The sequence below is a fragment of the Muscardinus avellanarius genome (genome assembly GCF_963383645.1).
Source record: "Muscardinus avellanarius genome assembly, chromosome: 17".
NCBI lineage: Eukaryota > Metazoa > Chordata > Mammalia > Rodentia > Gliridae > Muscardinus > Muscardinus avellanarius.
The window spans coordinates 29,127,017-29,140,797 of NC_137803.1; the positions used below are offsets into that span (position 1 = coordinate 29,127,017).

The following is a 13,781-nucleotide window of genomic DNA, read 5'->3' on the forward strand; positions in this document are numbered from 1 at the left end:
ATGTGGTAGAGATATCAGGCAAGTCTCTTGCTCTAGTGGGACTTACAAAGCAATGAACAATACAACATAGGAGGGAATAAAAACAGAATTATGTTAGATTGCCAAGTGGGTATATGGTGAGTGATAGCAAGTAATCAGAGATGAGGAAACTCCTGAAAATAGGTCCATAAACAAAAGCTTTCCCAAAGACAGGGCATGTGATCTGACTCCTTGGTGACAAGACAGTGCTGGCATTTAGAACCTGGGCACATCACTCCAGATAGAGTAGTCAAGGCAAAGTTCCCCAGGCAAGACAGGGGTTCATACATCAAGGCATAAGAAGAAGTTGAGTGTAGGTGGAATATAGTAAGTGGTTGTGAGTAGTATGGCATGAAATCAGAGGAGCAGAAGGGAATTAGATTGTGTCAATCCACCTCGCTCTTGGTGAGCAATTTGTATTTAACTCACAGTGAAGGGAAGCCACTGGAGGGTTTCATGTGGAGAAATGACAAAAATCTGACTTACCAATTTAAAAGATGACTATGATACACACACAAGGATATTAATAATGTTATCGTGTATGGGAGAAAAGTCTGGAGAATAATTAGTTATCCACCAGCAAGGACAAGGTGGACAGGTGCATACAGTGAACACCAGGCAGCGGTGACAAAGTTCAAGCCAGATGCTGCCATTCTGACATGGGTTGTCTGCAAGTGAAAAGGCAAGGTGGCAAACTGTGACGCACCTGCCAGCTGTCTGTTAAAAACAAAACAGTAGAGTAGAATCCTACAAGAGGAGGCTTTGAAAAGAAGTGGATTCTCTAATAGTCAGTTACAGATGGTTCCCTGTTGGTCCACCAGAGTCAGGCAAGGTGTCCACTGATTATGTTGACCACATAATCAGCCAAACCATAACTGTCCTGTTGTCTCCGTCAAAGCCAGGCACATGACATCAGTCTGCCCGGAACTGCCGGTCTCTCCACTTGCATGTTTGATAGACTCTTAATGGTAAAAACTCAGCATTGGCACCCTGTGAATCACTCCCAACATTTTCAAAGCAGTGGGCCCAGAACCAAGGATTAAGCCCTTTTTTGTATCGGAGAAGTCAGGGTTAGCCGGCTACTTATCATGGAAGGAGTTTGTTTTTTTTATGAATTTGACCTTGATTTTTGTTTGTTTTTGGTGTGAAAATATATTCATTGACCTGAGCACAGTGTCACACACCTGAAATTCCTGTACTTAATAGGCTGAGACAAGAGGATTGCAGGTCCAAGTCCAAGCCTCAGCAACTTAGCAAGACCCTGTTTCAAAATAAAAAAATAAATAAATAAAAAGAGCTGGGGTTTGGCTTGGAGACATAATGCCCCTGGTTTCAATGAGAGGGGGAGAAAGGGAGAGAGGGGGGGAGGGAAGAAGGGAGGGAGGGGGAGAGAGAGAGAGAGAAAGAGAGAGAAAGAGGAAAGAAGAAGAAGAAGAAGAAGAAGAAGAAGAAGAAGAAGAAGAAGAAGAAGAAGAAGAAGAAGAGAGGAGGAGGAGGAGGAGGAAGAGGAGGAGGGGGGGAAGGAGAAGGAGAAGGAGAAGGAGGAGGAGGAGGAGGGGAGAGAGATCAGGGAGGGGAGAGAGGAAAGAGAAATTTATTTTATTTTTTATTTACTAATTACTTTTATTTTTTATTTAATTTATTTTTATTGGTGCATTGTAATCATACATCACATTGGAATACAAGACTTGAGAGGATATACAAGCACACATCATCCAATCAGCCCTCATCCAGTCCCCATCCCATTCCCTCCCCCTAAGTGATCCCATGCTTGTTTGGTGATTAACTTTGATACATTTGTTTATGTACCTCCTGAGTTTTAAAGAGGCTCTGTCCTCCCTTATTCCATACCCTCTGATTGGTCACCATAATTGCTTCACTATAGGGCCCTTTCTATAGCTCGACCTCTTCCTGTTGCCCCTTTCCTCCTAGTTATTGCTGATTAGGGGAAGCATCTGGTTTTTATTTTCTGCGATATTTCTTTGTGCATACCGCGTTGCAAGTACCGATCCCACTCTTGACAGCCCCAGTAGTGGCCTGGCTACCCTCTGGACTGATCCAGACCCCGCTGGCTCAAGCAGCAGCCTAGCCTCACGGGAGGCCCCGATTCTGGCCTCACTGGCCCCCACACCAACCTAACCCCTCGGCTGGCTCAGATCCTGGCCTTGGTGGCCACAGCACCAGCCTAGCTTCAAGGCAGGCTCTGTCCCAGCCTCACTGACCCTGGCACCAGCCTAACCCCTCAACTGACTCCTGGAGAGAGAAATTTAAAAGAGAATTGAGATGGGGTGAGACAGAACATGTAGCATTGGGGTAGAGGATGGGAGAAGGCACATCTTCCAATAGGATCACTGCTGTATCTCCATCTTCTCTTCCTTCCTCTTTACCTGCCTCTTCCTTTCTATGTTCCACTCCAGAAGCCTTTAGGGGAAAGGCTTCAATAGGCCTTATCTGCATCATTTCCAGAGTGGATGTGTTGAGGCTTGCTAAGTACCACCGTCAGTTCCATTATACGCTCAGGAACCATCTCAGAAAGCAGCCCATTTGCAATCTTACAGATGGGGTTTCACCTAATGTGGAAGAGTAAACAAGGTTTATTGAGTTAAAAAATAAGTTTGCTCATAAAATAACTCACTACTGGTTACCTCAACAGAAGTGTTTTAAATTTTAATTTGATTGTTTCGGGCAGTTTCTACTTCAGGATAGATCTATATTTACAAAAATAAATACCTCTAAAATCTGAAATGATGCCAATATGTATGCCCTTTCCATGAGACTTAACATATGCCCCCTTCAGTCCAGACATGGAAGTGTGTATCCATATCTGTGCATTCCTGTGCTTACAAGACCCTGGAGACCAGAGGTAGGCTCTGTATGCAGTTGTTGCTTTGGGCAATGTCTGATCCTAGAGGAAGGCTGTCCCCACCACCTCAGATGGCATGGGAGGACAAGGGATGGGAGTAGAGGTCCTGTGAGGCTGCCTTGTGGACATACTATGAGCAGCAAAGGTCATCACCACATCCAGCCAGGCCACTGGGACTTCCTCCACGTGAAGCCCTTTACTTTTAGAGTTCTCAAGGACTTGAAGAGTGCAGAGGAGCCAAAGCAGTGCACAGTGTAGCCAACGCACAGCTGTTGTGGCAAATGCACATCGGTCCATGCTTGCCAGCTGTGCTGTGGTGGGAACACTTCCGAGGGAAGCCCTGCCAATTATAGCAGAAGCAGCTTCATGCTCGTGATCAGGCCAAAACTTGTCAAATTTAGCAGCCTATCCCAAAGAAATGACAGCTTCTAAATCTTATGATTGTTGAACAGCTCAGTCAAAGACCCCAAAGACATAGCAAACTCATTCATTCGACATTCACTGAGCAACTACTTGCCTGTAATTCCTGCCCTCAAGTGCGCCTGGTCTGGGGGAAGACACATGTGTAAACTATGACAACCCCAGGTGGTCAGGGTGTGGTGAAGGCAGACACAGGGTCTTCCAGCAGTGTGGAGGATCCCTGATCAGGCTGAGTGGGCAATGGGGACCTGAGGGAAGGCTCCCTGGAGGAGTTGATACCTGAACTAACTCTGGAAGAATAATGGACATGAGCTCCTGAATACTGGAGTTAGGAGGTAACAGAAGATTATTCAGGTTTGGAAACTTCAAAAAGTTCTACATCGTAGGTCAGCGACCTCATTGTGAATTTAATAAAACTATGAGCCCACTCTTTGGTAAAATATCTGTGTATAATTACAGCACAATTTCCTAGGGTCCATAGATTCTTAAATTCCATGCACAAATCCTCTTCAGGTCATGATTCCCCAGTTAAAGGTTTTATCCTCTCGGCTGTAGGAGCCCTCCAAAGCAAGCTCACCCACCTACCATTTTATCAGTAAGGAGGCTGAGGCCCAGAGAGGACAGAGAATGTGTCCAGGGGCACACAGCCTATGGGTCAAGGGAGGGAATTCTGGGAGGGAGAGCATCTTCAGCTCCCAATCCCCACAATGCCTTCTCTACAGGAATATTTCCTGGCTGGCACCTGAGCTATGTTGACGTGAAGGATAACTCCCGTGACGAGACCTTCCGCTTCCAGTGTGACTGCTGGCTCTCCAAGAGCGAAGGCGACGGGCAGACGGTTCGAGATTTTGCATGTGCCAACAATGAGATACGTGAGGAGCTGGAAGAGACCAGTATGTGGGGACACTGTGGGAACCAGTCTGGTTATGAGCCTGGTCTGCCTCTGAGCTAAAGGAGGGCTGGCTGGAGAGGAGGTCGGGAAAGACATGGCAATGAGCAGAGTTGGGTACAGCTGCAGGGTCAGATGCCCTGAGAGGGAAATGCTTTGGGGAAGTTGCCCCTGGTGCTTGAACAGAGCCCCATATGTGTGAAGGCTTTTCACACCTGTGTTTCCATCAGGTCCTAGAAACCCCATGGTAGGGTGCAAATTCACACTTCTATGCCATGGATAAGAAAAAATGAAAACACAAAAAGGTTAAGGCCCATTGCACTGTCCCAGGATGTCTCGTCTTTATTGTGCCTGGCTGGTACTCTAGGCTGATCTATTGTCCCCTCTCCTGTGGTCCTGTGGGCCTCTGTTCTCAGCCTTCATCCCTAGCTGGTGTTAGTAGTCCTAGAAGCTGCCTCCCCCCACCCTGTTCGAACATCTGCCTCTGCAAGTGATTCCAACGTGCAACCAGAGAAATGGAGACTGGATGAGTGAATGTGGATGCTGACAGGATAAATGGAGCATCAGGGCGAGGAGGTTGGGATGAGGCTTGGCAGAGTGACCGCTGAGGCAGGGGGAAGTGGGGCTGTGTGCTAGAGCAAGTCCAAGGCTCTCCTGATGTTCTTTGCTCCATGATCTCCATAGCTGGGCTTGCTTCTCCTTTCTCTTTTTAGCATAGATCTCCTTGCTGCCTCTTAGGGACTCATCCAGCCAGGCCCCAGTGCTTCTCAAGAATTCATCCCACATCTTACTTCATTCCAGTGGCTCCCATATTTGCCCAGCCAAGAGGTCTTTCCTATAAATAAGATGGGAACTATCATTGCCGCCCCAGAATCAAGCAGTTCTAATTACCTGGCTGTGGTAATGCTACCTGCCTCCCACCTCCAATCACAGCCTAAGATCAGATGAATGACCATGAGGGAGTGGACTGTGCTTCCAGTGTGGGTGTCTGCTTCCCTCTGCTGACCTTTCCCACCTCCTCCATTACAGCCTACGAGATCGTCATAGAAACGGGCAACGGGGGTGAAACCAGGGAGAACGTCTGGCTCATCCTGGAGGGCAGGAAGAACCGATCCAAAGAGTTTCTTGTGGAGAATTCTTCCAGACAGCGGGCCTTTCGGAAGTAGGGAGGGGTGCTCACAGGGGAAGGGGTGTGTAAGAGTGGGACCTCAACCATCTCCCCCCTTGGGAGGAGCCATGTGTCTACAGATTGTCCTAACCAGTAGGTACTTTTTGAGAAGCTCCTGGGTGCCGGTCCTGTGCTGCCCACCTCAAACTACCTAGGCCATGGAGACACTGAACTTACATGTTTACCACCTCCAGCTGCTCAGCTGCCTGTTGCACCTGCCCTCCATCCAGAACTGCTTGCACAGTGTCCATTGCCCCTGAACTCCAGAATTCCCTTCTCTTGGTCTGCTCAGGCTGCTACAACAGAATACATTGAGAGGTGGCTTGCAAGCAACAGTAACTTATTTCTCATAGTTCTGAGGGCTGGAAGTCCAAGATGAAGGCACCGATGAGGACCTGACTTCTGATTCAGAGATGGCCATCCTTTCGCTGTATCCTCACACAGCAAAAGGGGCAAGTGAGCTCTCCAGGCTCTCTTTTATAAAGGCACTAATCCCATTTATAGACGCTCTACCCTATGATCTCTCATCAGTCCCTCAACGATCTCCAAAGATCCTACCTCCAAATTCCATCATTCTGGGAGTCAGTCTTCAACATATAAACTTTCAGGGAAGGAGACACAAACATTCAGTGTAAATAAACATCTTTTTAAAATTCCCCCACCATCACAATGAAATCTGATCTCTTTAGACTGGCACACCTATCTCTTTAGACAGACCACCACAGATTGCTCACACTGCTACCTCTCCGTTACTCTTTTCTTTTCTGAACCCAAACTCTACCCAAGCTGGCAGGCATTTCTTCTCAAACAGCTGCATCTCCACACCCCACTCTTCCAAGCCCATGACTTCGCAAAGACCGGTCTGCATCAGGGTCTCTTCCCTTCTCCTTCTGCTCTTTGATTATCCCACCCTCCTCAGGTCAACAGCCAGGGCCTCGCTGTCCTCCCAAGTCCAGCCTGCTTAACATTATGATTCATTGGTGCTGGGACCAGGCACCTGATAGGGCTTTTAAATTTTTGTTGTCTTATTCCAAAACTAGGCTGAATCCCTCAAGGAATCAGGGCTGACATCAGGTCTTGCCTGCCATGCTGCCCTGGAATGCAGTAGGCATTCAACAAATGCCTGCCTTCTTCAGTGGGCAAGAGCATCTCATTGGCCATACTTTTGCTTCCTTCAGGGGTACCACAGACACATTTGAGTTTGACAGTGTCTACCTGGGGGACATCGCTTCCATCTGTGTGGGCCACCTGGCCAGGGAGGACCGGTTCATCCCCAAGAGAGAGCTGGTCTGGCATGTCAAGACCATCACCATCACCGAGATGGAGTACAACAATGTGTATGTACAGTGCCGGCCATGGAGCATGGGCCAGGGACTGAGGCTGGATGTAAGCAAAAGGGCAGGGTGTGGGGAAGTATCCCCTTCAAAGTCAAGGTCACCCCATTCAGGAGGCCTATAAGGCAGAACGGGAAGCAGCAGATGTCTTGTCTGAAGCTATGTGAACCATGTGTCTCCTGCCAGAGGCAGTGGACTAGATGACCTTGGGCACGTCCAGCCTTTGAACATTCATCTAAGGGAGGATTCCTTAAAAGAATGCTGAGAAAGGGAAAGGAGGCCAGGCAGCAAAGCCTTTCCATCCCTCCCTCTATAATGACACAGAAATACTGCTTAGAAGCCTGCTGCTTAGGCAGCCACAGTGAGAGTGTCCCTGTGGGCAACACAGGGACCAGTGACCAGTGGGACATCTAACACTTCTCCTGCCTCCAGGCAGCCCTGACCAGGGACTCAGCATTTCTTCCATCAGGGCCTTCTGGAGAATTTCTGGCATTTCTGGAGGATTGAGACCCTTAGTTACCTTGGCAACATAAACACAGCTATCAATTTGTCTAATTAAAACCACCTGGTGACCATGCTAGAAGCCAGAATGAGCCCTGGGCTCTAGGTCCAGGAAACCATCTAGAAGAAGCCAGGTATGGGTGGGCAGGGAAAGTCAAGGACAAGACTTGGGAAGAGTGAGTTGTTTCTGAGGGTGCAGCCCACAAGGCCAGCCTGCTGCTGCCTGCTGGGCATCCCACCAAATGCCCCTGCTGCCCCCTCCTAGGGCTAGTCCTGCTCATTCTATACACGGGAACCTTTTCTGTGCCTGGGAAGGTGGCCACTGCCTGTACAGAAGCAGCAGCTGGGAGCAGTCCTGCCAGACCCAGGCAGATCCCTGTCTGTAGAGTCTGGCCGTCAGGAGCATCTCAGAGAAGATCAATTCGTGACCTGCAGGCTCCCTGCAGTTAGCTCTCCTGGACTGAACATCAGGAAAGTGTTCTGACTTCCACGCTTCTGTCTTAGCTTGGGCTATCATAACAAAATAGTAAGGGTTGGTGGCATGAACAATAGACATCTATTGCTCACAGTTCTGGACACTGACAGCCCAAGACTAGAGTGGCAGCATGGTCGGGGTCTGGGGAGGACTTTCGTCTTGACTTGGAGATGGCTGCCGTCTCACTGTGGTCTCACATGGCCCAGAGCCAGCTCCAGTGCCTCTTTCTCTTTTATAAAGGGTGATAATCTTATCATAAAGGCACCCTCATAACCTCACCTAATCTTCATTATCTCTTGAAAGCCCCATCTCCAAATACCATCATGTTGGGATTTCCAGCTCCAAAACATATATTTGAAGAAATATACAATGCAGTGCACAGTAACTTCATTCTTGGCCTGCTATGTTATTTGTTGCTCTTTTAAAAACTCCATTCTGAGCTGGGCAGTGTGGTGGCACACGGTTGTAATCCCAGCATTTGGGAGGCTGAGACAGGAGGATTGTGGTTCCCGGCCAGCCTCAGCTACTTAGTGAGTTGCGTTTCAAAATAAAGAATAAAAAAAAAAAAAATAGGGCTGGGGTGTGGCTTCGAGGTCAGATGCCCCTGGGTTCCTCCTCAGACCTACCAAAAATTAAAATTTTTTTTAAATTTAAAAATAAAACAAAAAATCTATTCTGAGCTGGGCCTGGTGGTGCACACTTGTAATCCCAGCATTTGGGAGGCTGAGACAGGAGGATTGTGGTTCCCAGCCAGCCTCAGCTATATAGTGAAGTCCTTTGCAACTCAGTGAGACACTGTTTCAAAATGAAGAATAAACAGCTGGGTGTGGTGGTGCACACTTGTAATCCCTGTTTGTAATCCCCGTGCTTGGGAGGTGGAGACAGGAGGATAGCTCAGGGTCAGTGAGACCCTGTTTCCAAATAAAAATATAAAATAGGTCTGAGAGTGTAGCCCAGAGAACCCCAGTACCACCAGAAGAAGAAGAAGAAGAAGAAGAAGAAGAAGAAGAAGAAGAAGAAGAAGAAGAAGAAGGAGGAGGAGGAGGAGGAGGAGGAGGAGGAGGAGGAGGAGGAAGAGGAGGAGGAGGAGGAGGAGGAGGAGGAGATGATTTTGGGGACTGGGTGGGGGCTGGCTGGGTGATGTGTGCATTTATGTCTACACAATTTTTTACCCCATTATGATGTATAAATACAATGCACCAATAAAACATTTAATCTAAAAAAAATGAAGAATAAAAAAATAGGACTGGGGTGTAGCTCAGAAGTAGAATGCCCCTGGGTTACATCTCCTGTACCACAGAAAACAAAAACAAACAAACAAACAAAAAACCATTCTGAATATAATAAATCTTGTGAGGCATGGCTGCGCTACCCAATCCTGGTGAAAAGCCAGGGAGACCAATCCTGACAGTTAATTCACCCAGCCAGTGAGGGCCGGGTCAAAGTCCAGTGCTGCCTCCCAACACAGGGGACATGGCTGTTGATGCAGCTCCTCTGCAAACCCCTAGAATAAACCAAATTAAATAATTAAAATTATGTAGCCACAACTCCAGGTACATTTAAGCTGAATATGTTGAGAGAGAGAGAGAGAGAGAGAGAGAGAGAGAGAGAGAGAGAGAGAGAGAAAAGAAGAAGAAGAAGAAGAAGAAGAAGAAGAAGAAGAAGAAGAAGAAGAAGAAGAGAAAAGAAAGAACGAAAGAACGAAAGAACGAAAGAAAGAAAGAAAGAAAGAAAGAGAGAGAGAGAAACACATGTGCTATTAACCTCAGCACCTCCTGGTCCCTTCTGTTCTCAGGAGGAAGGGGAGAGGAAGGCCCAGCCCCCAGCTGGAGCTAAATAGTAGGATTTTGTGTTCACTGGGGAGAAGCAGCCTTTCAGAGGGAAGCATCTTTTCCTGCACAGTGGCAGAATGTGGCCTGTTGGCATGTCACTAGACTAGAGGAGGGTCTGTGGGGAGGGGGTTCTTCCAGGAGTTTAAGAGGTGAAGGGAAGCTGGGTTCCTGGATACAAGAGTTGTCGCCAGACAGCTGTGGGGTCTCAAGCAAGTATGGGTGCTTTTTGGGAGGAGAGCTGGATGCTCCCTCAAGGACGCACAGCAGGGTGCCAGCCTGAGGCCTCTCAGAAATTCTAGCCCTTCTGCCTGCCCATGTTGGCCTCAAGCTGTGTTGTCTGAGGGATGAGAATTCTCTCCTCCCAGAAATATCACCTTTATCTAGCAGGGCAACTTTGCAGGTGGGCTTAATCACGGGGGCTATTTACATGGCACCATTCTAGAACGCATTTACATTCTACCACGTGAAAACCACTCAGCACTAGGCACGTGTCCACAGTTTCTTTCTAACTGCCACATTAGCCACGTTTGAATTTCCATGAATTACGGATGAATTTAACCTCAGTCTCTTAAAAAGCACCATAACCTGAGATTTCCATCTTCCAACCTTTCTCAGTTCCGCCCCTGGTTGTGCAGGGTGCTCTTTACCTTTCTCACCAGTTCTCACTCATCACCAATATCCACCTGATTTCCATGGAAGAACGCACAGGAAGAGGCTTGCTTATTTTTTAAGCCCTAAATACCTTTATTGTTTAATCCTTATAGCATATCTAATACATGACCATTAAAATAAAAAAATACAGAAAACTAGGTTAAAAAAAAAAAAAAAGTAAAATGTCCCTGAAACCCTACCCATCGGAGACGGCCACCGTGAACATTTTGCTGACTCTGTTCTCTGGCGTTTTTCTGAAACCTCACATATGTGACATGCACGGAAAGATGATCACATTCTACGTGGTTTTAAATATAGATCATTATTTTCTGCTCACCTCTGCTCTGGCCTTTAGTCTTATAGGCTACCTATTCCCATTTCCAGCCGGAGCCTTGACTCCACAAAGACCTTAAATCCATTCTGGAGATCTTCTAATTATGTCTATTAGAAAACATTTCCTTATAGCTTCACCAAGGGAATATTTTTTAGCCATTCGAAATAATGAATTAAATACACCAGATGACTTGGAGCAATTCCCAGGAAGTATTGTTGAGTGAGAAAAGCAATATGCAGGGAAACATGTCTTATATGAAGCTGTTTAGTAAAGGGAACACTGACATTCCATATGCCTATGTGCTGCATGTGGGCCTGGGAAGAGTTGGGGGGAGCGGAGGGGAATTTGGCAGGCTGTACCCTCAATTGTTACATGGGTTATTTGAGGTAAAGGTGGGGTGCTGACGTGAAAAGTAGGGAGAAAAGCGATTGAGCCAAGCATAAAGGAACAGAAAAAATAGTACATTTGGAAAAGCATGTATATGATCATATCACTTGTGCATTTGCATAGAATTATGTATATCAGCAGTCATATGCATAAAGAAAGACGTTTAAAAATGTCTTTAAAAGACTTTAAAAACAAAAAATGCAAGTAGATTTCCCTCTAAGAAATTTTGGTATGTAATAACAATCCAAATGTATTGGTGGGAGAAAGATCTCAACATAGAATGAAGATTTTCTGTGAAGCACCTTTCAATGGCTTGCTCTTTAGGGCCAGACAGCCCCCGGCTCTGGGTCATCTGGAACAGTCATTTTCTTCTCCAAGCCTTCGTTGCCCCTTTTATGAATGGGAGGATGATGCTCAGGGTTGTTTGTGGGAGTTAATAAGATGTAAGAATGCAGAGAACCAAGTTCTTATTGCTGTAAGAATTTTCATCTAAGGACTGGGAGTGTAGCTGAGTGGTAGAGTGTGTGCTTAGCATATTCAAGGCCCTGGATTCAATCCCCAGCACCAAAAAAAATTTGTTTTTCATCTAAACAAGGGTTTGATTCTTCCCTTCTACTGCTACATTTCTGAAGTCATGGCCAGCGCCATGACTCTCTATTTCCAAACCTGCTAAAATATTAGCAACTTAGCGTGGGAAGAAACTGTAATGATTCTTCATTTAAAACCTTGGGAGCAAAAAGTAGGAAGACCAGTTAGTTGGTCCTTAATATTCTTCAGATAGGAAATGGTGGCTTGGACCAGAGCAGGGCAGACAGTGAGATGCTGGGTAGTTTTTCAAGTGGACGCATTACAGGTATACATTAAAGATATGCTCAACAGATTTTGATTATGGATTGGATGTGAAATGTAAAGGACAAGAAAAAAATAGAAAAATCACAGAGCAGCTAGAAGGATGAGATATTACTCCACTGTAAAATTTGAGATGAACCCTTTACTCCTATTTTGGCACAGACATTTCCAACCTTGGGCTGAATCCTGGGAAGAAATTATTTCTGAATGGGGAAGGATGCAGGGCTGGCTTGTGTCCTCTGAGTCCCTCTCTCTCCTACCTCTCTGCCAGGTACTTCTTTAACTGTGACTGCCTCATCCCCCTCAAGAGGAAGAGGAAGTACTTCAGGGTATTCGAGGTCACCAAGACGACAGAAAGCTTTGCAAGCAAGATCCAGAGCTTAGTGACTGTCAAGTATGAGGTCATTGTGACGACGGGCTATGAGCCGGGGGCGGGCACTGATGCCAATGTCTTTGTGACCATCTTTGGGGCCAATGGGGACACGGGCAAGAGGGAGCTAAAGAGGAAAATGCGTAACCTCTTTGAGCGGGGCAGCACGGACCGCTTCTTCCTGGAGACCCTGGAGCTGGGTGAGCTGCGCAAGGTTCGGCTAGAGCATGACGGCAGTGGCTACTACTCGGGTTGGCTGGTGGATAGGGTGGAGGTCACCAACACCAGCACCGGGGTGGCCACCATCTTCACCTGCGGCAGGTGGCTAGACAAGTCTCGGGGGGATGGACTCACCTGGAGAGACCTCTTTCCTTCTGTCTGAGACATTCACTTGGACGCATCTTCTTGCCCCGATTCTGATGTTCAGCAGCCTTACCTAAGATTCCACCTCCAGGAGCAGGACTAGTACTCAGAAGGCCTCTGAGAACTTCATAAAGTCACTTTGTGTGAGTGGCTACTTGTGAAGCCCTTCTCCCAGAGTCTTGGACCTACAGGAATCATAATCAACATGAATCATAATCCATGGCTGCACAAAAATGCCTTTTTGAATCTCTTTTCCTATGAGAACAGTGGTGACCAGGATAGGACTTGCCAGAGGGCGTGGATGGGAAATTGGGGCTTCACCCAGGAGACAGAAGTGGGAAGGAGAGGCCATCAAGATGGTGTATTTTAAGCAAAAACTAATTAACACTTTTTCCCAAAAAAAGCTGGGCTAATTAAATTATTACAAACCACACCCCACAAAGAACTTGTCTTAGCATCTGCTTGCTAAGAAATGTATGCTTTTACCAGTTCCAATAAATCCAGGGGAAATTGCAGAAAAACATTTGGAAGTGTCTGGGGGGGGGGGATTAAAGAGCTTGTGAAAAGTAACCAGGGTCGGCTGTGGCTAGCCCAGTTCTTGGCAACAAAGGTGGGACAGATGTAGGGTGAAGGGGGACAGCCCTCAAAACAACTGGAAGAGCCAGTTAGGATGTGTCACCTGTGGGCAATAGTTGGACAGAAAAGGGTATTGGGAGCAAAGGGAAGACATGGTCTCTGCCCTCAAGGAGGACATGACCTTGATGGGGAGGCAACAGAACCACACACCTGTGCTCATACCCATGCACAAGCAGACACTCACACATGCCTCCCTGTGTATGCATACATGCACACATGTACACACACTCTCCTTGACTGACGTTCACAGAGAGGGGAAACACAGAGGTGGGGTCATGTGTGTGAGCACGTAGGGAGTTTGTATGTATGTGATGTGTATGTGCAGTGTGTAACGTGTGTTTGAAAGGTATGGATGCTCATGAGTCAGTCCCATCTCTTCCCCTTCCCTGCCTTATCCTGCACCTCCTGCAGGGGCTGAGGTTAAGGAACAAGACAGCTTCCTATTTGAGGGGAGCCATTGTGGTTGGTGTCTTCTTTTCTGGACTTGGTAGAGTGTGACTTGGCTGAGCTCAGCCTCTACTTTAGATTTTCCTGCAGAGAGCTGGGCAGCAGGAAGGGGTGTTGAGCCTGGAAGCCTTCCTCCAGGAGGGGGCCACCTGTGTCACCTGTGCCCTCAACTCCAGACAGGTCTACACTTTCAATGAGGCTTCATGACTTTGGAGCAAATTCAGAGAGCTCTGAGATCTTCTGG

At 47.1% G+C, this 13,781-nt stretch overlaps 1 protein-coding gene across 3 annotated transcripts in view; it reads left to right on the plus strand.

Moving 5' to 3' along the window:
* LOXHD1 (lipoxygenase homology PLAT domains 1) overlaps window positions 1-12,473 on the plus strand; it is a gene marked incomplete at both ends in the record, with an annotated part of 168,985 nt that extends 156,512 nt beyond the window's left edge. For all 3 annotated transcript variants that reach the window (XM_080714787.1, XM_080714788.1, XM_080714789.1), the window contains 4 exons: window positions 4,024-4,194; window positions 5,220-5,352; window positions 6,537-6,695; window positions 11,993-12,473. In XM_080714787.1, the coding sequence (XP_080570913.1) occupies window positions 4,024-4,194; window positions 5,220-5,352; window positions 6,537-6,695; window positions 11,993-12,473 (944 nt within the window). The remainder of the gene's footprint in view (window positions 1-4,023; window positions 4,195-5,219; window positions 5,353-6,536; window positions 6,696-11,992) is intronic.
* Window positions 12,474-13,781: the final 1,308 nt, after the last annotated feature.